The sequence below is a fragment of the Desmodus rotundus genome, chromosome 4 (assembly GCF_022682495.2).
Source record: "Desmodus rotundus isolate HL8 chromosome 4, HLdesRot8A.1, whole genome shotgun sequence".
NCBI classification, from domain to species: domain Eukaryota; kingdom Metazoa; phylum Chordata; class Mammalia; order Chiroptera; family Phyllostomidae; genus Desmodus; species Desmodus rotundus.
The window spans coordinates 158679538-158702604 of record NC_071390.1 but is presented as its reverse complement, the minus strand read 5'-3'; the positions used below and the strand labels follow the sequence as shown (position 1 = coordinate 158702604).

Here is a 23067-nt window from a genome sequence, read left to right as displayed (position 1 = left end):
CCTCACTAAGTTCCTTGAGCATCCTTATCACCAGTGTTTTGAACTCTGCATCTGAGAGATTGCTTATCTCCACTTTGTTTAGTACTTTTTCTGGAGTTTTGATCTGTTCTTTCATTTGGGCCATGTTTCTTTGTGTCCTCATTTTGGCAGCCTCCCTGTGTTTGTTTCTAAGTATTAAGTAGAGCTGCTATGATTACCTGTCTTGGTAGCTTGGCCTAATGTAGGAAGTGTCCTATAGGACCCAGCGGCACAGCCTCCCCTATCACGCAAGCTGGATACTCGAGGTGTGCCCTTCATGTGGGCTGGGTACACTCTCCTATTGTAGTTGAGCCTTGGTTGCTGTTGGCAGATCAATGGGAGGGAATTACCCTGGCCAGTCAGTTGCCAGGATTGGCTGCGACCACTTCCACCAACCTCTGCCATCTGTGGAGGATCAGCTATGCAGAGGCAGGGTGGTCATGCTCCAACATGGTCTGCAGCTGGGTGCGTTGGCCCTGGGGTTTCCTGGATGGTGCAGGCCAAGGTCAGCTCCCTCCTGTGTTCTGCCTGAGGCCACTCTGCATAAGCTATAAAGCAGTCTGAGACGCCTGCTACTTGTGCTGGGCTAGGAGATTCCCAGCTGAAGCCAAACTCTGAATCTAGACTGGTTGCTGTTAGTGCCATACCTGGGACCACTTAGCAGGAGGTACTGGAGCTGGGGGCTCACTGAGACCAGCTGGTGCTTGTTTGATAGGATTTAGGAAGTTGCGAAGCATGAGCCAAGACCAGCCATCCATATGGAAAAGTCACAGTTAACAGTTTGGGTGGGCCAGTAAGTTGGGTGAGATGGAGTCTCAGGGGATCTCAAGGGCAGAGCGAACAGTGTTAGCCAGGTTGATGGAGTCTCAGATGTAGCACCTGCCTGTCAGCTCTATGGTTTGTAGGCCTCAGAAAAAGGACAGTAGCCTTTGCTCACCTTTCTGTCTGAGAAAAAGCTGTTCCCCAGCTCTCACATTGATGCCAGACACTTCAGTTCCTCCCTGTATGTCACTGGTGCCTTTCAGGCTGCTACCCTGGTGTTGGAGCTCAGAGGGAATAAGTCTGAGTAAGTCCATGTGTGGGTTCTTTAAGAGGAACTGCTTGGGACCCCAGAAGTTTCATTCACCTACTCCATCCCCACAGGTTTTTGCAGACAGAAGTTATAGGGACTTATGTTCCTGGCACTGGAACCCTGGGCTGGGGGGCCTAGTGTCGGGCTGGGACTTCTTGCTCCCGATATATCCCTCCAGAATTTTTATCTACCACATATGGACGTGGGACCAGCCCATTCTGCATCTCCATCCCTCCTACCAGTCTGGATGGATGTGGTTTCTTTAATTCCGTAGCTGTCAGACTTCCATTCAACTCAATTTCTGTCTGTTCTGAGTGATGGTTGTTCTATATTTTAGCTGTAATTTGGATGTGGTTGTGCGAGGAGGCAAGCCTTGTTTACTATGCTGCCATCTTGACTGGAAGTCCTAATTCTTACATTAATAGCGATAGGAACTGGGGTTCAGAAGCATTTTGGTAAAAAAGAAAAAAAAAAGCATAGTGGTTTAAAGCCTGAGGGCTTCACATTCTATCACCAGCACTTCTTACTTCTGTGGCTCTGGGCAAAGGAAGGCCACTGCTCAGCCTTGGTTTCCTCCAGAAAACAATGGGGTTGGTGTGGGAGAGTGTGTGTATTTGCAGGGGATAGGGCAGAACAGACATCTGACATGTGTACACTGACTTACCAGTGTCTGTAGGACTCAGAACAACTTTATGCCAATAAACCTAACTATTGAGTTGAACAAAAAGTCAGTTATGTTTTTCCTGTAAAATAAAAGACACATTTTTCATTTTCACCAACACCTTTATTGGGATATTTTGAGTATGTCAGCCATCTCCTGCTATTGGCTTCTAGTGGGTAGAGGCCAGGGTGCTGCTAAACATCTTCCAATGCATAAGACAGCCCACAGCAAAGCATTATTTGGCCAACATGTCAATAGTACCAAGAAACTTTGCAAACCACTTTTGACACCTTCAGTCCTTCACAGCACCTTCTCCATACACTGCATGAGCCTTTGTTTTTTCATTTCAGTTGCATTTTTACCTTTCTTGAAATAATAAAACATAATATGCCAAACATGTTGCATATTTTCTGTTATATTCAATATTAAAATGGCTACACAAAAATGTACCCTTTTGATAAGATTTTTTAAAAAATGCACGCTGATATGACAGCTGTCACAATACAATCTAACAATTGTTTCCAATGAAGTTAAAGACAACTAAGCATGACTAGAGCCATCGTATGGAAAAAAAGTAAATAAAGTCTTTGGCCAAGCCAATATTTAGATAAAATAGACAAACTTCTTGAAAGATGCACTTTACCAAGAACAGAAATGAAAACAAAAAGATCTGAAGGGCACTCTACCTGTTAAAGAGATCAAATTTGTATTGAAAATCTTTCACACAAAGAAAACTCTGGCTCGCATAGCTCCCCTGGATTGGAGAAAACACGTAAGATCCTTAATTGATCTGTGCCTAATCCCAGGGGAAAAGAAATGTATAAATTATAACAGCAAGCTCTGTAGCACAGTGAGGCCGAGGGCCGTAGGTCTGCTCTGCCTCCTGCTCTGGTGAAGCTCCTGAGCCTCTGCTGCCTCCGAGTGACATTCAGATTAAATGTTACTAAACATGAAGTACTTAAGACACAGTATTTATTATTACCATAAAGAAGTCAAGTCTAGCAGCTCTGCAAAAGTCTGTGTATTGGCTTGTACTTAGCTGTATATCCTCCCGGCTCTCCTAATAAACTCACAGTCTAGCTCTCATGTGATGCGAAGTGGATTTGGGGGCTGACAGTGTTACCACTGTATCTAAATAGGATTTAGTGGTTTTAGGTGGAAATGAGGTTGTCAGTTTTAATTTACTAGAATTGTCAATTTAAAATCCTGTATTGCACTCCCGCCCCTGTCCCCCCTACTCCCCCCCACTGCCCCCCAACTCCAGTTTGGTAATTCAGGTATAATTCTTCTTAATGAAGCTTCAGACTGAATAGGGTTGTTGGGAAATAGTAGCTACCTCCATATACATGAGGACATGTATTATGAAAAGTATAGATTTATTCCATTCAGCTCCAGGAAGCAGAAACACAACCATTGGCAGAAACTACATGGAGGAGGTTTGGCCCTAAGTAAGAAAAACCGTCCTTGGAGAGCCACGTGGTGAAACAGAACATAGGTGGCCGCAGTGTTCCCTGACGTGCTCTCGCATGGTCTGTTCCAGCTTCTGAAAATGACTTGCTGAACAAGCGCCTGAAGCTTGCTTATGAAGAAATCACTCCTTGTCTTAAAGAAGTAACAGCAGTGTGGGAAAAGATGCTCAGCACTCCAGGAAGATGTAAAATTAAGTTTGACATGGAAAAAATGCATTCAGCTGTTGGGCAAGGTAAGCCTTACTGGGAATCAGTCTGCAAACCTCACCCCTCACTGATGGTTGGGGAGATGTACGAAATAAAAAAACATTCTAAATGCAATTTTAGTGGGTATCTCTCTCCTATTTCTCATTAGTTAATCTGTTTCCAGATAGTTAATTGATGTGACTTTCATCACCTTTCATGATTCCTCTTAAGTAAATCAATTACAAGGCCCAGAAAACCAGGAAACAGGAAGAAGATCAGGAAAACCCAAGGACTTAATTGCCTACAAACTGGGTAACAATGTGTTGATACTCTCAGAGTTCAACAGTGACCTGAGAACCAATTGTGTGGCTTCTCTCTGAGTACCCGTGGGAGACAGCAGAGAGTGTTGGGCACAGACTAAAGACAGGCCCCCAGCTTCATATCCCAGCCCTCCCAACCTGCAGTGTGATGCTAGGCAAGTGACTTAACCTCTCTGAGCCCCACTTCCCACCTGTGTAAGACGTGAGTGATGACAGTGGGCTGCGAGGAAGAAATGAGCTGATACCCCGGAGCACCCTGCCTGTGTCTGCTCCACCAAAAGGCCCTGGAGGGAGGGCAGTTTTGCTACTGTTCTTAGTGTCATCTGCTGACTGCGTACCAATCCAAACCGTTACTGTCTCAAGATAAGTACAGAATTTGAGACTAAGCATTTAGAAACTTTTACAGCCATTTGACAGATCCTAATAAAAAAAAATGTGGTTTTTTATTTTTTCAGGTTTTTTCTCATTTTATTTTCCTACTAATTCATTTTTTACTATATGGTATAAACGTATCAGTTTGCTGTGGACTGGAAACTTTTTAAAGAAAAAACTGGTCCTCTATCACAGATAGTTGGAGAAGCTCCATTTTAGAGCTTAACTGCAATGATCATTAGTGTTCAAGTGCAACAGCCTTTGCCTGTAAAATGTGTATGTGAGTGTGCTGGCGAGAGTGGAAGCTCTGAGTCTAATCTAATTCCAGGGCTCCTGAGTTCTGGCCAGTCTGGTCATGAATAACCAAGGGTTTAGAAGAAGGCTGGCAAATAAATATAAATCCTACGGTTTTCTTCTGACTTTATTAGCCGTTCAATGGAAGAAGTTACACATGCGTCGTCAGTCCCTAAGAGAGTAAGTGGAGCAGAGTGGTCTTGTCCTTCCCGAGTCAGTTAGGCCTTATTATACCTCCCTGGGTTTTGACAGCGTCAACTTCGGTAACACGTGGTCGTTGCTAGTTGACTTTCCCCTTTCTATGGACTGGGAAATGTGGACTTAGAGCAGTTGAGTAGCGACCACAGAGCCGGTCTCACACCCTGGTTCTAGGCACCATCTGGTACCGCCTGTGGTTGAACCGCGCCTCGGCAATGCTGTTCTCTAAGACCAGAAATGTGGTAGGTGGTGAGGACTCAGGTTTCACATTGGCCAGGGCTCCCTGTGTGATCTTTGGCAGGTGTCCCCACCTTTCTGGCCTCCCGGCTGCTAGAATGAGAGGCATGATCAGGCAGAGGATCTCAGAGCTCCCTTGCAGTTCTCACATTCTTTGCAGCCAGAGTAGTTGCTGGAGGCTCATCATTGCACCACATGACCCTCGATAGATTTGGAAAAGGAGGAAGCAGAGAAAAGAAAGAGTTTATTCTTTCCCTTTTTACTGTTGACTACATAAGACAGCTTTGCTTCTACAAAACGTAAGTCCCCTGGATGTAAGACAGCTGTTCCAGATGTTTGACTTTCTTAGAAACCTGACTCCAGGAAATAGTGGTTCTCATCATACGTGTTACAAGGGGGACCAACAGAAAGACTCTTGGTATCCGGACCCCATGTAGTGAAGTTAGGAGAGATGGTTGAACAGTTTGTACACTGAGGGGAACTAAGGCTGACCTGGGATTTCCTCATGTGTTCCCGACAGTGCCACCTCACTTTCTATGGCAGGAACTCTGTGTCCCCAGCTGTAATAGGGCTTTGTCAGTTACTCAGCTGGTTTCAACACATAGAATTTAACGACTCCAAACAAATGGCCACAGTCTGTCCTGTGGCTCAGAATACAAAACGAGATCAAATCAGAGCCACACCTTTGACCTTCAGGTCTAGGCCAAGTCACTTCCAAGCCCTTGAAAGAAAAGACAGTTCCTTTATGGGTAAGAGGCCCCTAAGTGGTGGAAATAAAGGGATTTGTGAACTTTCCAAGTCAAAACTGAATCACAGTAGCAGGATTAGGGTGTCAGCTTGGGGGAAGGAAGAATAGTTCTATGGAGTTTTAAGTATTCCAAAGCTTAGTTTGGGTTTAAATGATTTCTTTTATTTAATGATTTTTTTTAATGATCTCATTTACTTAATGATTAAAAGAGGTCAAGTAGAACTTATAAACCGGGTGTGCTTTTCTAGGAATGGGGTTGCACAGAGGAGACCTGAGCAGTTGGTAGGATGGGCCAGATGCAAACTCCCCTTACCTTCGACCCAGCAATGCCACATACAGAAACCTAGCCTGGATATTAATCAGCCAAAAGTGGTCTGCAGTGGGAAAGAATGCCTATTGTAGCATTAATAAGCCAAGAAATAAAACAGAACCAAAATCCCCAACCATGTGACCACACCCACGTCGTATTCCTTGAAAATGACACAATGGGTTTGTGTTGGTGCAGAAGATGAGTTGCTAAGTGCAAGAGAAAAGGCCAGCATGGGCTCACGTACAGTTGTGTGCCTGTGTATGTGTGTCCTGGGGTGTTTGTGGACATCTGGGTGGTGAGCAGGATTAGCGAACATCTGGTTTGCCTGGCCTAGCCCTGGTTTACCACTTGTTCCAGTAAAATAATTAATATCCTTCCTCTCCTTTGCTTTCAAAAGCTTCCTGTTTTGGATAGTGAAGTCTATATTTACTCTAGTTACGGGTAGTTTTTCATTTTCTTCTTTATACCTTTTGCCCTTTCTGAAGTTTTTTATTTAAATAGCAAGCATGTAGTACTTTTAAAGTCATAAAACTTAAAAGGTATTTACACTTGGGTGGTGGGTGGCCGCCTGTCCACCCAGAACCCTGCCTACAGGTCCTGGGTAGACTGCCAGGACTCTGCCTTGGGTTGGGAGTGCAGGCGAAACTGAGTGTGGGGAAGGGGATTCCAGGTCATTCTTAGCAAAAGCGTTGGCTCCAACTGGCATGACCCTTTGTGTTTAAATCGCACATCTGAACTTTCTCTGAAATAGCAGAGTATGTCGTGCTGTCCGGTGACACAGCCAGTGTTTTTTTCCTCCAGAAAGATAAGGGTATGATAAGCTTAATGGGAATGATTTAGTAAGAGGAGGAAATTGTTCATCTCATAACTTGGGAAAGTTTCCCAGTTTGAAAAAAATATTTTGTGAAAAGCCCCACTGTAAATCACTTAGCATGCTGACTGGTTTTCAGGCCGCATTTATTTCTAATATGGTTGGAAGTATTATTAAAGGCTAGCCTATGTGTATTTGTACACACAGACACCTAAGATATATCTCTGAGCAGGAATAGTAGAGAACAAGAGAAGCCATAAAATAATATCAGAAGGCCCAGGGCATATTAGTTTTCTGTTGCTGCCATAACAAATTACCACGAAATTGGTGGCTAAAACAACAGAAATTATGTTATTGACTCACATCCTGGAGGCCTGAAGTCTGAAGTCAAGGGGTCGGCAGAGCTGCACTTGGCCTCTTCCAGCTTCTGGTGGCTGCTGGCACCTTGACTTAGAGGTGCGTTCCTCCAGTCTCTGCCTCCACGGTCCCATGACCGCCTCCTCTGGTCTTCTCTCTGTGCCTCTAATAAAGACATTTGTCGTTGGATAGAAGTCCCACCTGGATAATCCGTGGTGATAATCTCATTTCAAAATCTTAATTGTATCTGTGAAGACCCTTTTCCCCCCCGAAAGAGTTAACGCTCACATGCTCTGGGGAGGTGGATGTAGACATGTCTCTCTGGAAGCCACCATTCAACCCGCCGCAGGGGTCATCAGAGTAACACTGAGCTGTGTATCCAGGGAAGGTGCAGGATGTGGGCACAGTTAAGTGTGGCCTTAAGTTTCTCCCACAGGCTAACTTTTCTTTTTCTTTTTTTTTTACAGTTGGTTTGTGTGAGGGAAAAACCAAATTAGTTAGCACACCTTAAGTATTCCCAAGAGATGGCTGTGAGTGATTATTTCAAGATAGTTCCTGTGGGCCTAGTAATAGATTGACTGCTATCTGGTTCAAATCTACAAATGGTTGTTTTAGTATCAGTTGCCAGGCAGAAACATAAAATATTTTTCTCCAGCCCCCATGTGAGCAGAAGCATGTCTGACAGTTGTGACAGGGAGGACAACAGAAAATGTCACTCCCACAATGGAGCTGCCACTAACCAGCTGGGTGCTCTCAGGCAAGGGACCTATTCTCATTGGCTTCTGTCTCCTCATCTTTACCAGGAGGGTAATAGTTCCCTTAGCAGGTTGCGAGGGTCATGGAAGGTGCTCAGAACGGGGACAACACAGTGACTGCTCAGGAAACAGCAGCAGCTGCTGCTGCCACCCTCTTGCCAGAGTAGAAACTTCTCCCCTTGGTGGCGGGTGGGAAACGTAGAAAGGCCATCTTCCTGGGAGGCCCTGGCCAGCCAGGGAAGTCACCTTGTCTTCTGGGTGGGGGAAAGATTAGTCTTTACCCAGGGGTTCCTTTCCTCTCAAGAGAACTCCCTTCAGAGATGAGAAAGATTTAGGACCTTATTCTCTGTAGTCTTCTTTCTCTCCCCATTTTTATGGTGGGCCTCTGTAGTGGGCACACAACTGTACGTGACAGCTGAATAATGAATCAAAGAATTTTGAAGTTTGCAAACCATCCCTTTTTCTAATGCGGTTTGCCCTAAGTAACATCATTGACTTTAAGAGAACTTTTGTTAGCTGCAGACATTTTTTATCACTTTGCGTGTTCAAATCAATCACATTTGAATCATTGGGCAAAGCCTCTTGGAGGATTTCTCTTGTATCCAGGTGTCCACTGAATGCTCACCCCAGACAACGCCCTGTGCAGCCTCTGGCCCCTCCTCCAGCCCCTCCTCCATCCCACCCTTGCAGAAAGTCATCTAATCAATAGCCTAGAACCTCAGCTCTGATTAGGCTACTCACTCCCAGCTCAGAAACCTCCTGTGGTTCCCCAAAGTCACCAAATGAAGTGCAGGTTTCTTGCCCCCAGTTTTGCCTCCGATAAAATCCTTCCAGTCTGACTGTCCCTTGCTCCTTCCTCATGTGTGCCCGGTGCCCGCGGTGACAGGACACTCACAGTTCCCTTCCTCTGACTTGTCTCTCTTCCTTTCCCCTACTCGTAAGTCCTCGCACAAGTGAAAGATTCTGTGAAATCTTTATTTCCTTCATCTTAACTCCCTTTGATTATATCCCTTTTATGAGATGACATTCCACATTGTAGAGTTACAAGCTTGGTCCTCTCTCCCTAGGACACTATGAATTGGCACTGCATAGGGGCTCATGTCATTCACAGTTCATGCCTGGCAGATTCTACTGCAGTCTGAACAGAGTATATATTTGAAAGGTGAAAGGAAAGTGAGGGGAAAAAGGGGGATGTGGAGGGAGGAAGGAAATAGGACACAATTTGGGTTGCTTCCTATGCTGCTAATTCATAATGGAACAAGAATTCAGATCAATGGAATAAGATACAACTCATTTTTATTATTAAATTGTATCCTGTGCATTAAGTCTTTCTCTGTATTTTTTCCTCCCCACACCTCCGCCCCGAAGGTGTGCCACGTCATCACCGGGGTGAGGTCTGGAAGTTCCTAGCAGAGCAACACCAGCTTAAACACCAGTTTCCCAGTAAACAGCAGCCCAAGGACACGCCATACAAAGAACTCTTGAAGCAGCTCACCTCCCAGCAGCATGCGATTCTTATCGACCTTGGTAAGTCTGCAGATCGATTTGGTGTGGAAATGGGAGTTTCAGTCACTTGAAAAATCTGGAGAGCCTGTCCGAGTTATTTAGTGGTCTGCCTTTAGGTTTAGCAATCACAATTTGTTACGGAGCCTTTCAATTAAAAAAGCCCTGGAGTAATCACAAATGCCTGGGTCAAGTATACATCAAAGTCTCTGTCTCCTCCCCGGGCAGTATGTGGGCTCTGCTCAGCGCGGGCATGGCCGTCACCAAGGCTCCAGTCAGGACCGTGGTTCAGGCCAGTAATTCAAAAGTTGACAGGAGGTTTCCTGGAAAACGTAAGTGTCAGAACCGAGGTTTGTTTTAATTACAGGAGTCACTCCCTGGCCTTCACTGCTTTCAAACAGGATTGATTAGAAAAACCGTAGAAAGCAGATTGTGTGCACGCGAGTCCACTTTGTTTTGGAAAAGGGTAGGTACCTTGTCTCTTGGATAGTTTTGAAAAACTCTGAGATGGGAGCCCTGTGTTGGACACATGTGCCACCACTGCAGTGAAGAACACATGTAATTAGGGTGTAATTAGGATGCAGTTTTGTACAAAAGAGCCTCTGACTTGTCAGCAGCCACGCACGGGGCGGAGGCGGGGTGCATTCTCTTCTGCTTGCCGCCTCCCACAGGGGTCCCCATCTCCACCGTGGCAGGGCTCCTGGGCTTCCGCAGACCCCCCATTAAGGCCGCAGAAACCTGGCCCTGCCACTTGCGAAGCGTGTGGCCCTGCTTCTGGAACAGTCATCCTGCCTGTTGCTGCTGCCACCTGGGACTCACTGGAGCCTCTGTCTGCTTCAGGCCTGGCAGTGGCCTGGCTGTTTAGCTCCCTGCAGCGGCGAGGAGGGAGGGAAGAGATTCCCAATAATATGAAGTGGGAGCTGGATTAGCAGTATCGCATCTTTTCTTTCCAGCCACAAGCGAACCTAACCTTAAGGATTAATTTCACAGATGTTGCTCTTTTGGTCTCCTCTGAGAAAGCACCCCCACTGTAGCCTCTTCTCCCAGCTTCTGGCCAGATTAGCTGCTTCTGTTAAGCCCTCTTTTCTACCCATGTCTCACCCCGTGGTACTTATCACACTTATTAAGTGTTACAATTATCACTATTATTTAAAGCTATTACCTAACTTTACCTTACGCCCAACGTTGTATGACGTTTACCTAAACTTTCTGTAATGATCACCATGCGATCAGGTAGACATTATTCTCTCCCTGTTTAGAGATGAGAAACTTGAAGCACAGAGAGGTGGCGTGACTGGCTCCCAGTGGCACAGCCGACGTGCAGCTGAGCAGCGCGTGTGCCTCCTGGGCCCCTGTCTGGCACCCCGCCCTTCCCATGGCTGTCCTTGGTGTTATGGCAGCAGCGGCTGCTTTTTTATTGCTTTTCACCCCATGGGATACGCCCCTTTGTGGGCTGGGCCGGGGATCCCCCAGCTCTGAGGATAGAGCCTGCCACATATTAGGTGCTCAGTGAGTCTTTTGAGATGTTGAAGATGAGGCTGTGCACTAGCCCCTTAATTTCATGTGACCCTCACAACAGCTCTGGGATAAGAAACAAGGAAACTGAGGCACAGATGGCAAGCGGTGACCACGGTCCTACAGTTTAGCAGGACCTAAACCCACTGTGGCTCCATGCTGCATCCCTGAGGCCCACCAAACCCCTGTGTTGGGTGAAGGAGGATGCTGACAGGCTGTGATGATACCCTGGGGACAAAGTGGGGCTGGAGCCCATTTGGCCCACTGACCCCAAGCAAAGCAGCTTTGTGAGTTGGCAATAGCTCTGTTTGCTCATGTGATGAGTAACAGAAAAAATGACATCATGTTCCTGTCATGTGAAATGAAGTAAAAAATAAATTCAGGAGATCCAAAGGGAGGGAGTATAGACAGTTCCTCTGCTGCCCACCACTCCTTCCCAGGGTTGGAGGAGGAGAAGGGAACATGCTCTCCCCTCCTGGGTTCAATTTCTCTTCCCTGGCTTCCTTCTCACTCTTCCATGGTCCAGCCCAGCCCTGTGCCTGCCGTTGCTCAGATGTAATCACTTTTCCACAGAGCAGAAGAAAGATGCCAAGTTCTCACAGGGCCCGGGGCCTCTCCCCGGGGAGGCCCTGCCCAGAGGCCTAAGGCAGCCTTTCTTCCACTTGGCACGTAATCTGGGTGTGCCAGAATTCTTTTCTAATTCACGGGCAGGGCCAGGCTGCACGCACATCCTCTCTGTCCCTGCCCGTCTCCCACCCTGCAGGCCAGCTGCAGCCACCGGCCCTGAGGGCTCTGGCCTCCTCTCTCCACTGCTCTCCCAGACTGGGCCTGGCCTCCATTGTGGATCCCCTCCAGACGCCTTCCCAAGGCCAAAAGGAAGCTCTGTTTCTTCAGTAACCTCTGTGCATCTCTCCAGGCTTTATCCATCAACCTACAAGCACCTGCCTTCTCTCTGAACTTGAACTTGCAAAACCTGTGTTTTGGCTCAGATCCAGAGGTTCCAGGGAGCCCTACCTGCTAGACTATGCTCTGTAGGGTTCAGGGAGGTCTTGCTTAGAAGTTCCTCCAAGCTTTCCACTGCCTCCTCCTCACCTCTCACCAAGAAGTGGCATTTGCCAAGTCAGTTGTTTAGTCTACATTTTCTATTTAGTCTGCATGACGGCCAACTCAAGGCCCAATAAAGGTGTGTAGGACAGAGTGAAACATCAGATTTCAGGTTTTCTTAAAAAGTGGTATCTGTGTTCTGGCCAGAACAGAATGCTTGTTGGGTGGACATACTTTGAGCTTTCATGGATTTTTGTTTTCCTGCCTCTTGCTTTACTTTCTGAAATCAGATGTAAATCTAATCAACATTTTTGCAAGATTTTTTTCTTCCAAAGAGTAAGAATAATAAACTGTAGTTGGGCAGTGGGAAGCATTCTCTAGGTTTATTAGATATCAACTCTATGCAACCCGATATGAACTTGGGCACATGTTATCCCGTCTTGAAGGTGATGAATGAGTCCCAGAGAAGTTGAGTCCTTTGCCCAAGTTACTAGGTCTTCTTAGTCTTCCTATCATGTCCCTTCTAGGGCACAGTATCACTTCTGTTTTTCTTGGCTCTGCCCACCCCATACCCACGCAGCTTTTCCCCACATAGTTAGGAAAACTACGCTCCTTCAGAGTGGACCACCCTGGCCGGGAGAAAACAGCTTCTCCCAGGACTTCGCAGATGATGCTTAGCAGATGATTCTTGAGGCCTCAGTTCAGGGACCCGCCCCACCCGTTAAGCCTGGTTTCCGTTACATCCATTTGTGCAGCCCTCTCTTTGCTGGCTCTCCATCCTGGGTGGGCAGCATGGACAGACAAGCATCCTGCCTTCCAGCTAGGCCTCCTGCTCCAGTTGTGGCCACACTGAAGGCTGCCAGTGACTCTGAGCAACTAGCTGGACACCCTCTTCAGGCTGCACTTCATCCCCCATCTTCTGCCACTTCAGCTGCTCCTCGAGCTGGCATCCCAACCTGGACACCTTCCAGGAGTCATTGCTTCCGCCCCATGACACTGTTCAGCCTCTCCCAGGATAGGAAGGTCTTAGCTGGAACAGCCCTTGAACAGGTCCAGAAATATAGAAACACCATTCAATCGGAGAGCAGAGCTCCTGGTCTCCCCCCACATCGATTACTTATCATTTTATAAATCTGTGCTTCGTAAGTCAGTGAAGTGGTGGCAGAGCGTCTGTACCCGGCAGAGGTCTGGTGAGCCTTTCAGTGACTAGGGCAGCATTTTTGGATGGATTTCTAGAGACCCTCTCCCAGTGACCCCTAAACAGGGTGAGCCCCGCCCACGCCACAGTGAGAGGTAAAGCATATATCCAAAGACACGTTTAGGTCACGAATCCAGCATGGGAGATGTCGTATTGATTTCTGCTTCCAGTTAACATATTTTAACTGAAGGTTTCAGAGCTTCCTGGTATCTGGAAGAACAGGCTCTAATCCAAGTGTTATAAAAGAGAATTTTCCCCAGGCTTCTTTAGAATCTGTAAAAGATGAGAAGAGCGGCCAAGAGGAAGGCTCCGCCAAGGGTGTTTAGGATGACTAAATATAGTCGGGCAGGGAGAGTCGTCCTTTTCCCGCCCAACCTGGTGGTGCGCCTCACCAGGCTGGGCCGCGGCGGGGGGGGGGGGGGGGGGGGGGGACTGAGTGCCGCGTGCTCTCAGTGGGGGAGGGCTGCTCACAAACAACAGATGGGCGCCCGTGGTGAGCACCACTCTCCGTGTCATCTCTGGGGTGAAGTCCTGTGTGGGAAACTAAAAAGTGTTAATGGTGAAAGACAGAAAAGTCCCTATAACTTGTCGTGTCGCAGTCTTGTTATGTAGCACACCTGTCTGTCCTGCTAGGGACTTTGCTTTATCGAGGTCCCTTGAACAATCGCAGCTTAGGAGTGTGATAAGTGCGTATACCAACAGTTATGCATGAGAGTCTGCCATTGTCACACAGTATCAAGACCACATCATGCCATATTTATTCGATCCTTCTAAATATGCTCTTTATCCTCAAAGTGATATAACTACATGTGGGTGACAAAAGAAAAGAGTAAGGTGGGGTGTGACTTCCTTCCTTCCATGGAGGTCTGGAATCTTCCCACGTCCTTCGAGCCAGTCAGTGGTGAGCTGGCAAAGGTTTAACAGCCGGCTCCCCCCAGCCCCTCAGATGAAGCCCTGGTGTTAGCGTTTGTAGATTTCCATGGTGTAAACACTCCCACCCTGCTCCCAACTTGATGTCACTGATGGCGGAATTGAGCAGAGATGCCCACAGAGCCGGCCGGAGCCAGTCCCAGTGGCCTCTGGACTCAGCCAGATGTTTCCTAAGAATAATGTGCGTAGAGAAGGGCTCTGCCTTTTTAATCTTCCCCCCATGTCATTCAGTGGCGTTTCGCCAGATGCTTCTCGAGCGCCCGTGCACTCTGTGCCCTGTGGGAAGCACATGGTATGGAGCACCCATGTGGCCTGGCCATTGGTGGCCTGGCTATACCATCAGACTACCCTCCTCCAACTGAACCTTTCCCAGGAGGTCCCTGTTGGAGGCCTTAGCACAGAGCATGAGGAGCACGTGCGTGGTTCCTGTTTCACGTTGGCTTGCTGATTAAGGTTGTATGTTTGGCAGAATTTCGCCTAAGATTCGCTCTCAAATAACATACTGCTCGGGAGCAGTCTGTGGGGAAGACTGATGTCACCACCGCTGGAGGCTGCCTAGGGAGCTCTCTTCCCCAAACAGGGCACTGCATTTGCAGGGTCCGTTGTTGAATTAAGAGTTTCAAGGTGGTGACAGCGCTAAACCAGCACAAGGCCCCTCTGAGCATAGAGCCTGTGTGTCTGCACAGGACACTCTGTGAAGGTCCTGCCCCACATCTGGCACCTGTTGAGTGGCCAGATTGGCAACAGTCACTTTCCAGGCTGCCAGTGCACCCACTTAGGAACCTTGCTGAATGAGAGCTGTCCGCTCTGCAAGCAGGGCTAGGTTGTGTGAGCCCTGTTTCTGTGTGGTGTGGTATCAGAATGGGGGGATCATCAGATGATATCGAAGCATTCAACATAAAATCAGTTAAGCCTTTCGTGGTGTTCCTGCATGCCACAAGACCCCTGTGTGTTCTGCCACCTGCACCTATCTGAGACCCACAAAGAGTGGGGAGGTGCATGCCCAGCAGGGCAGGGGCGGGAGCACAGGCAGGGGCACGGGTGGGGCGGGGGCAAACACGCAGAGGTGGGAAGGGCTCCATCCGCTTGGAAGCCGGTGGGGGCAATGGAGTGAAGCACTTCCTGTGTGTTTTTGCCCTGGTCCCTTTGAGAATCTGCAGAGCCGTGGACTTGTGCTGTCAGTATGGCGGCCACGTGTGGCTGTTGAGCACTTGAGATGTGACTGGTCTGAAGGAAGAGGTGCTGTCAGTAAAGAATACACTGAATTTCAAAGGCTTAGTATGAAAACAAGAATGCAAAATGTCTCAGAAATTTGTGTATTGATCCCATGTTGAAAATGGCAGCATTTTGTCTATGTTGGGTTAAACTGGATGTCTTATTTAAATTAATTTCACCTGTTACTTTTTCACGTGGCCACTAGCAATTTTAAATTATGTCTGTGGCTCACAGTACAGGCTGGTTGCACCTGCAGCTCTAGACTCGGGAGATGTGCAGGCATAATCACACCTCTCCTACTTGCGCACGCACATGCTCGGTTCTGCCCGCGGCCTGGAGGGGTTCAGAGACCTGGAGGGCCCCCTCACAGTTCCTAGGTTAACCCTGGAGTAGAGGATGAAGCTGGGAGGGTAGGTGAGGAGGTGCGTGTGCCGAGCTCCATTGGGGAGCTCTTGATGGCTTTTCAGCAGTGGGATGACATGTGTGAGGTGTGATTTGGGAACATTTGTGGGGAGAAAAGGTAAAGCAGGCAAGAAGTGAATGCAGGACAAGGAATCAGGAAGGTAGTGAGGGGACTGCTGCCATTCTCATACTTCGAGTTCAGATAAACTGCTCTGGATTGAGAAATGCCTTCTCACGAGGCTGAAGAACTGGAGTATGCTGTCTTCCTTTTTGCTGGGCTGCATAATTAAGCCAAACAATTAACTTGCAGCCTCCATGCGCCTTCTGCCTCTACCGGTCAGACAAGGCCAGGGTTCTCACCTGGGTCCACGCTTGGGCCTGGCCGAGCACTTTTCCTCTTTTTCAGGCACTTCTCTGCTCCCTGGAAACACACTTCCCCATCAGCCACATTCCAGAAGGAGAGGGCGAGGCGGGATTGGATAGGTATCGGCCACAAAAGCCTCCCAGACAAAAGAAGTTTTTAAACCTCCTCTGAAAACCAGCTTTTTGTGTAAATAATCAGGATGTTGACAGCTTATTTTTTAACCTCTTTCTGGAAGGAAGGTACCTGTTTTGTGTAAAAGAAAACACCTGCTCCTTGGTCCATTTCAAAGGACTGTGGAGCCTGTGGTTTAAAAGTACAGAAATAATGCGTGTGGTCAGAAGCATTGGCAGGCACAACACGGGCAGTAGGGGAAAGCTGATCCAAGATCGTGTCGCCAGGCCAGGCCTTTGGCTGCCTTCAGAGGCTGCGGGGACAGGTGCTGCTACAGAACCAGCTGCCCGCGCCTCTGTATAGAGGACCGACCGCTCTCTTTTTGCTTTAGATTCAGATCTGGAGGACTCAGGTAGTTCTGATTTCTTTCACCACACAACAGCACGAGCACTTGCTGAAGTGTTAATCGCAAACATTATTCCAAGAACAACCAGATGACCTTATTTGCACAGCTGACTTACAATATCCAGCTTCTAGAGAGCTGTTGCTTTAACCTGAAGCCCATCAGATTTCTGGTTCGACAGGTGTTCCTTTCTAAACTTACGACTGTGTTTTGTTTTCCCAGGGCGGACCTTTCCAACGCACCCGTACTTCTCTGCCCAGCTAGGAGCGGGGCAGCTGTCGCTTTACAACATTTTGAAGGCCTACTCGCTTCTAGACCAGGAGGTGGGGTATTGCCAAGGCCTCAGCTTTGTAGCAGGCATTTTGCTGCTTCACATGGGAGAGGAAGAGGCGTTTCACATGCTCAAGTTTCTGATGTTTGACAGGGGACTGCGGAAACAGTATCGGCCAGACATGATTATTTTACAGGTAGACGCTCCTTATGTCTTTGATGGAGACACATGCCAAAACGTTTGTGATTCCTTTCCGGGTGTAGCAGGGATCTTTTTCTTCTTTTTTAACTTTTATTTTTAAATTACGGTTTACACTCAGTATTATTTTGTAGTAGTTTCCGGTGTACAGCATAGTGGTTAGACAGTTACGTACATTACAGGGTGTTTGCCCCGGTATTTCCAGCACCTCCCCGGTACCATGTGTAGCTGCCACAGTGTGATTGGCTGTATTCCCAGTGCTGTACTAAGGAGCTTGTCCACCAGCATTTATCATTGCAACAGTGATCTTTGCTGAGGACTTACTCTCTACTAGGCACGACAGCAAGTGTTTCATAGACGCTCATCCCCTCACTAACCCTCAGGAACACACTGTTAATCAGCTCAGTTTATAGGTAGGAAAACTAGGGCTCAGAAAGGTTACCAAATTTGACCAGGTCACGTAGCTAGCAAGTGGCTGAGTCAGGATTTAAATCCAGGCCTGGCTGAGTCTAGGGCCCTCCCTTTTATTCCTCATCAAAGCATCTTCAGATGACCTAATTCCTGCCTCCCACTGTGTTTGCTACTTCCTGTGCCAGGGACCCAGGGGCCAGCTCAAATATGACATCCTAGGAGATGTACGTCCCCCCACTTCCACCCCAGGCCCACTAGATCACGATGGCCTTATTTCTTTTGCATCACACTCTCACTGCCTGAAATTACCTTATTTGCTTATGTGTTTATTTTCTGACTCTCTCCTTAGCATATGTTATGAAAGGGGAGGGATCGTACCTGTTTGGGGCTGCGTCTGCAGTTCCTAGAACAGCAGCACCTGGGGTTATGTGGACACCCAGTCAATATTTGTTTTCGTTTTTGTTTTTTAAATTTGTTTTAAGATTTTATTTATTTTTATAGAGGGGAAGGGAAGGAGAAGAGAGGGAGAGAAACATCAATGTGTGGTTGCCTCTCAAGCACCCCCTACTGGGGACATGACCCCCAACCCAGGCATGTGCCCTGACTGGGGATTGAACCAGCGACCCTTTGTTTCGCAGGCGGCACTCAATCCACAGAGCCACACCAGCCAGGACAGTATTTGTCAAATGAATGAGTGACAGGAGGGAGGTCATATCCAAAGAAAAGCAAACAGAGCGGTGTGTTTTAAGTGCCGACTCTGCCACCTTCAGAACTGGGATAACTCTGGATCCCGCTTAAGTAACATTCCTAAATGTTGGGCACATTCGTATGTGTTCATTCGCCAGTGAGGTACTGTGATTTCAGAGCCCCAGTAAAGTATCATTGGAAAGGATACACTGAGGGCTCTTTCAGAGCACCACACTGAACAGTCAAACAGGTGAACCGGACAGTTCACCTCCACCCGTGAATAGGAGCCCCCTGGGGATGAACCTCACAAAAGGAAGCTGTTCCACTCACTGAAAGATTCTGACCCACATAACACTTTCCATACCAACTGTCAGGTTCTTCCCGCCTTCTTTCCCGGCTTTAATATAGTTGTACCTGCCATGTAAGAGAGCAGAATTTTTTAGTTTTACGAGTATATAATTTAATATTGTAAGCACACAACTTTTGGGGGGCTTGTGACCTTGGTGATTAGAGTCTTTTAAATACAAAAGAAAACAAAAGCCACAGCTGGTACTTCAGAGGACAGTGTTGTCTGGCCCTGGAACCGGTTTTTCCCAGTTTGGACCATGCACATCCAACTTGCAGCGTCTCTGGAGGGACCAGCCCCTAGGTGAGCATTACCTTGGGCTCAGGCCATGGGACTCCTGGCACTGGGCTGAGCCCTGGGACTCGTCCTGGGGACTCCTGCCAGGAAAGGGAACCCTTTATGGTGAATTTCAACTTTAGTTGGAAAAGTTGTTTTTTCCATCTTGAGATAAACACTTCTTTTTTTACTTTGCCCAGGACCTGGGATCCGTCTATTACATGTTGTAAACCCACAGAAATCCCACTTGTCCTGCCTCATGAGAAATGGCAAGGGGACCCAGGGGGAGTTCACTAACTGAGCAGATACAAGAAAATCCGTCTACAGAGTCATCTCGAGTGTTCCCTTCACTCCTAGCAGGGAGGCTGGCATTGTATTGCTAATCCCCCTGGGTTTGAGTTTTGCTAGGAATGTGTATTTGTAAGAGAATTTATGAAGTGTTTCCACAAGACGGAAGTTTAGATTCTCTCAGCCAAGGACACAAGGGGACAGTAAGAAGAAAGGAAGTGGCCAAAGACCCAACATTACTGTTCTGGGCCTGCAGCCAGCCAGGCCTCGCATCCAGTAGGCACCCAGGAGGCTCTTGTTGGATAAATGAGAAGCAGAGATCGAAAGACATCATGAGCCAAACAGAAAGTTTCACGTTCTAATAGTTCTTCGCTTCTATCAGACTTCGAATGCTGACACCTGTGTGTGCGTCCCCGCAGATCCAGATGTACCAGCTCTCGAGGCTTCTTCACGATTACCACAGGGACCTCTACAATCACCTGGAGGAGCACGAGATCGGCCCCAGCCTCTACGCCGCCCCCTGGTTTCTCACCGTGTTTGCCTCCCAGTTCCCGCTGGGCTTTGTGGCCAGAGTCTTCGGTAAGTGTGTGTAAATCTGTCAGAACCCGCGTTCTCGTGTGCGATGAGAACCATAGTGAGTCTTCATACTTCCCTACCTGTGTCCTCCTTAGGACAGGGTGCTGTTTGACACTCTACGTTTAGTTAGGTTGGGTTTTACAGCCACTGGACTTCCTACGTGCCTTCACCTTGTGGGATTAGACTCGAGTCCCTCACCGCCGGGCCCTCCCTACAGCAGACACTTACAGACACTTGGCCCGGGAGCCCCGCATACATTCCAGGGGGTGTTTCTCGTGAGTCGTCTTCCTCAGCCTCCCTGGCCTGTGACGCTGTTCATCCCAATTTCAAGTGATTTTAAATGTATTTTATATTCGGTCACTTGATAGCTTTGAAGACCTATAACCCTATCCCCCTTTTTTATATTCATTGTCAGAAGTAGGGAGCGTCTTGAAAGGGGTGCTCACAGGTACTGAGAGAATACTACGCCAGGCAGCTTTGGGTAGACAGCTCGAATACCCAAGTTGTGGAGACCGTAAAATTTGCTTTTGAACATTACATCAAGTTGTCCTCTCGTGCCCACCTCCCTGCCCCCAAAGTACCAGATTTTTATTATTATCCACTTCTGTCCAGAAGAACTGTTAAAGAAGTTCCCATGTGCATTTACTAGCAGAATCTATTTTCTTAAAATCTTCACCAGCCCCCCTCTTGTATAACTAGTTCCCCAAGTGGATTTTTATTTTCTGTCCCTAAAAAGGGGATGTTGGAAAGAAGAAAATGGATACTCTCTTCCTGGTTAAGTAGCGAGATTTCTTGAAGGATTTATACTATAGTTTAAAAAACAGATAACTAAAAGCCTCAAAATTGTCTGCTTAGCTTGCAAACAAAAGGGTCACAGAAACTCTAAGATCTCTAGCTGGAGGCTTCAGTCGTTCTTGCCCAAAATTTCAGTGTATTTTCCTTTCCTTACTCCAGAAATTCAAAGCAAATCATTAGTCCACTTACTCACCGTTTCTCCCCTCCTTCTCCGTTACGGGTCTTTCCCACAGCGTGATGGAGAGGAGTGCAGATTGCAGGGCTAGGAGGGAGGGTTGTGGATGGTTTGAAACGGCTCACGCATCAAATTACAGAGTGCAGGGGACTGGACAGAAGGGTCACCGAGGAGCCGTCGCTGCACCTGGCGGGAGGCACCACAGCTGCAGCTGCGGATAGTTCTGGGGCTCTAGGTCCTCAAATCTCAGGAAAAAAATCTTTCCTTAGCCTGCGTGAGTGGGCAAGAGGCACTGACAACAATCAAACAAACAACCTGCTTTGGAAATGAATGCTCAGAACTCTATGAAACTCATTCTACTGACTTCATAAATAAAAGCGGAAACCAGTAAAAGCGGATATTTTTCCACTGTATTCTGTAGTCCACGCTGGGTGCTGGAGTTCCCTATACATTTACATGAAAATTATATATGGAAACTATACATAGGAATGCTAGTGTCTTTATCATTCCCGGTCTCATTCAGTCCTGCTGGCAAGGGCTCAGGGCTCCTTGAACTGTAGGCAGGAAGTAGGAACTCAAGGCAGCGCTGGATTGTGATATCATTTTGCAAAAAACTGCTGTTTTTGTGCACAGTCCATCCCGTCTATGCATCCTTAAAAACAAACTGTTTTATGAGTAGTTTCCATAAGAAAAGTATTTTTTTAGAAAAACCATTTGTGTAGTTAGCATTGGTGACACTGTTTATTTAGCTCCGTGATGATGGACAGCTTGGCTGTAAATCCCAAAGCCTGCCATTCAGGCACTGTAGTCTTTTTGGGTCTGAAAGCCCCTTTCCTTATTAAGTCTTTAGGCCTAGATACACCCTAAAAGCAAATGGACCTTTGCTGACTATTCGCTATTTTATATGTAAGTAAAGGATTCTCAGCTTGCAGTCAGTGTAGCTCGTGTATTAATTAATAGGTTACCTCTAATTAAGTATATGCTGCTTGGAGGGACAGCTGCCAATGGGGCGTGTGCCTTAACCTTCATCACTAAGGCACGTGATAATCACACTTTCCTGAATGTCAGCCCTTCTGTCCGGGTGTCACATCATGTGAAATAGCCTCCCCTGTATATTTCTAGTTTGGGTGTAGAGGGCTCCCTGGAAGATGCTGGCTCTGTTCACTTTCTAATCATATCTGCCCTTGAGGAAAAAGGACCAGGCTTGCTCCTAATGGGAGAGGAGACTCCTGAAGCTTTCTGTAGGAGGTGCTTCCAAGTAGGTGAGAGAGGAGATAGAATATAAAAACCAAGGGTTAGGCAAAAAGCACAGAAGCCACCTGTAACATAGGGCAGGATTCAGAGAAGCCCAGGACTGAAATACACCGGGTAAACAAGATTTTGGCACAGCCAGGAAAAAGGGCTCTCCGGGTAACAAGATACAGTGGTGATAAAGCAAGTTTTCGCCAAATCTGTTCAGGCTCTCACCGTCTTTCACCTTCCTCCTCCCTGCTCCTGGTAGGAATGTGGGGGTGTCGCAGCTGGAGAGCTGCAGCCTCCCAGAGGAAGTTAAGGAGACCAAGTGCCCTTGACAAAGACAAAGGTGGCTGGAAAAGGGCTGCAGTACAAGTTCGCTTACTGTACTGACCTGTGCTGGGCATTTTTGGGTCCCCTCCCTGTACCCCCCCCACCCCAGGAAGATTGCCCTTGTGTGTTTCAAATAGAGTTCCCATACCCATTAGCACAATAATAGGGCTGGCCAAGTGTCTTCAAAAGAAAGTGATTTGCATTGTTCTCAGCAAATAATATGCAAAGTGGTGGAGTCAGCTGAATTTAAGGTTCCCTTTACTTCCTGCCTGTTAAAACCCTTCACGTGTTTCTAGGTGGCTTGAGGAAGGGGAGGAAAAGGAAGCCAGTCAGTGTTGTGAGCAGGGCGGTGAGGCCCTGCTGGGCAGTCCAGCAGGTTCTTGCACGGTGACTTGCAACTCTGGGAAATTATGTCACTTTTCCAAGGAGATTATTGTTTTCTTTTTTAAAAAAAATCCAGAATGTAAATATGTAATTTGGGGGGAAATGGGCAAAAATGACAATAATTGGGTTGGGGCAGTGGGTTTAAAACTTTGAGGGGCTTTCCTTCAACACTGCAGGCATAGGCCTTCCTCTCACACCCGAATGAACTCCTTCCTTGAGGCCTCCTGGGTCTGACAGCAGCTCCTAGGGCTGAGCTCTTCCAGGCTCACGAGGGCAGGTAACCAGCCGGCTTGTGTTCAGAAGGATGGGCACCAGCAGTGGCTGCCCAGAGTGCTGGTGGGCCAGGCAGCTGGCAGTGTGTGCTTGTGAGCATGCTGTGGGGGTCAGCGTGGTCTCAGCACTGGCACTTTAGAAGGTGGCTTTCTCTCTCTAAAGCTAACTAACCCCTTTAAGGATCAGACCCATAACCTCAATCTTGTTAATATCATCTTGCCAGTGCTCCGGCTCACTCAGAAAAAATGAACAGAGGCCTTTCATGACCCTTCTGCACTCTGGGTAAAGTTAGAGTGGCAGGGCCTGGCCCCAAGCCTTGTGGACCAGG

The 23067-nt window shown here is 47.6% G+C and overlaps 1 protein-coding gene across 4 annotated transcripts in view; it reads left to right on the top strand.

The window, feature by feature from the left end:
- The window catches only part of TBC1D1 (TBC1 domain family member 1), a 208768-nt gene that overhangs the window by 171800 nt on the left and 13901 nt on the right, over positions 1 to 23067 (top strand). For all 4 annotated transcript variants that reach the window (XM_053922307.2, XM_053922308.2, XM_053922309.2 and 1 more), the window contains 4 exons: positions 3292 to 3453; positions 9177 to 9335; positions 16716 to 16960; positions 19390 to 19549. In XM_053922307.2, the coding sequence (XP_053778282.1) occupies positions 3292 to 3453; positions 9177 to 9335; positions 16716 to 16960; positions 19390 to 19549 (726 nt within the window). The remainder of the gene's footprint in view (positions 1 to 3291; positions 3454 to 9176; positions 9336 to 16715; positions 16961 to 19389; positions 19550 to 23067) is intronic.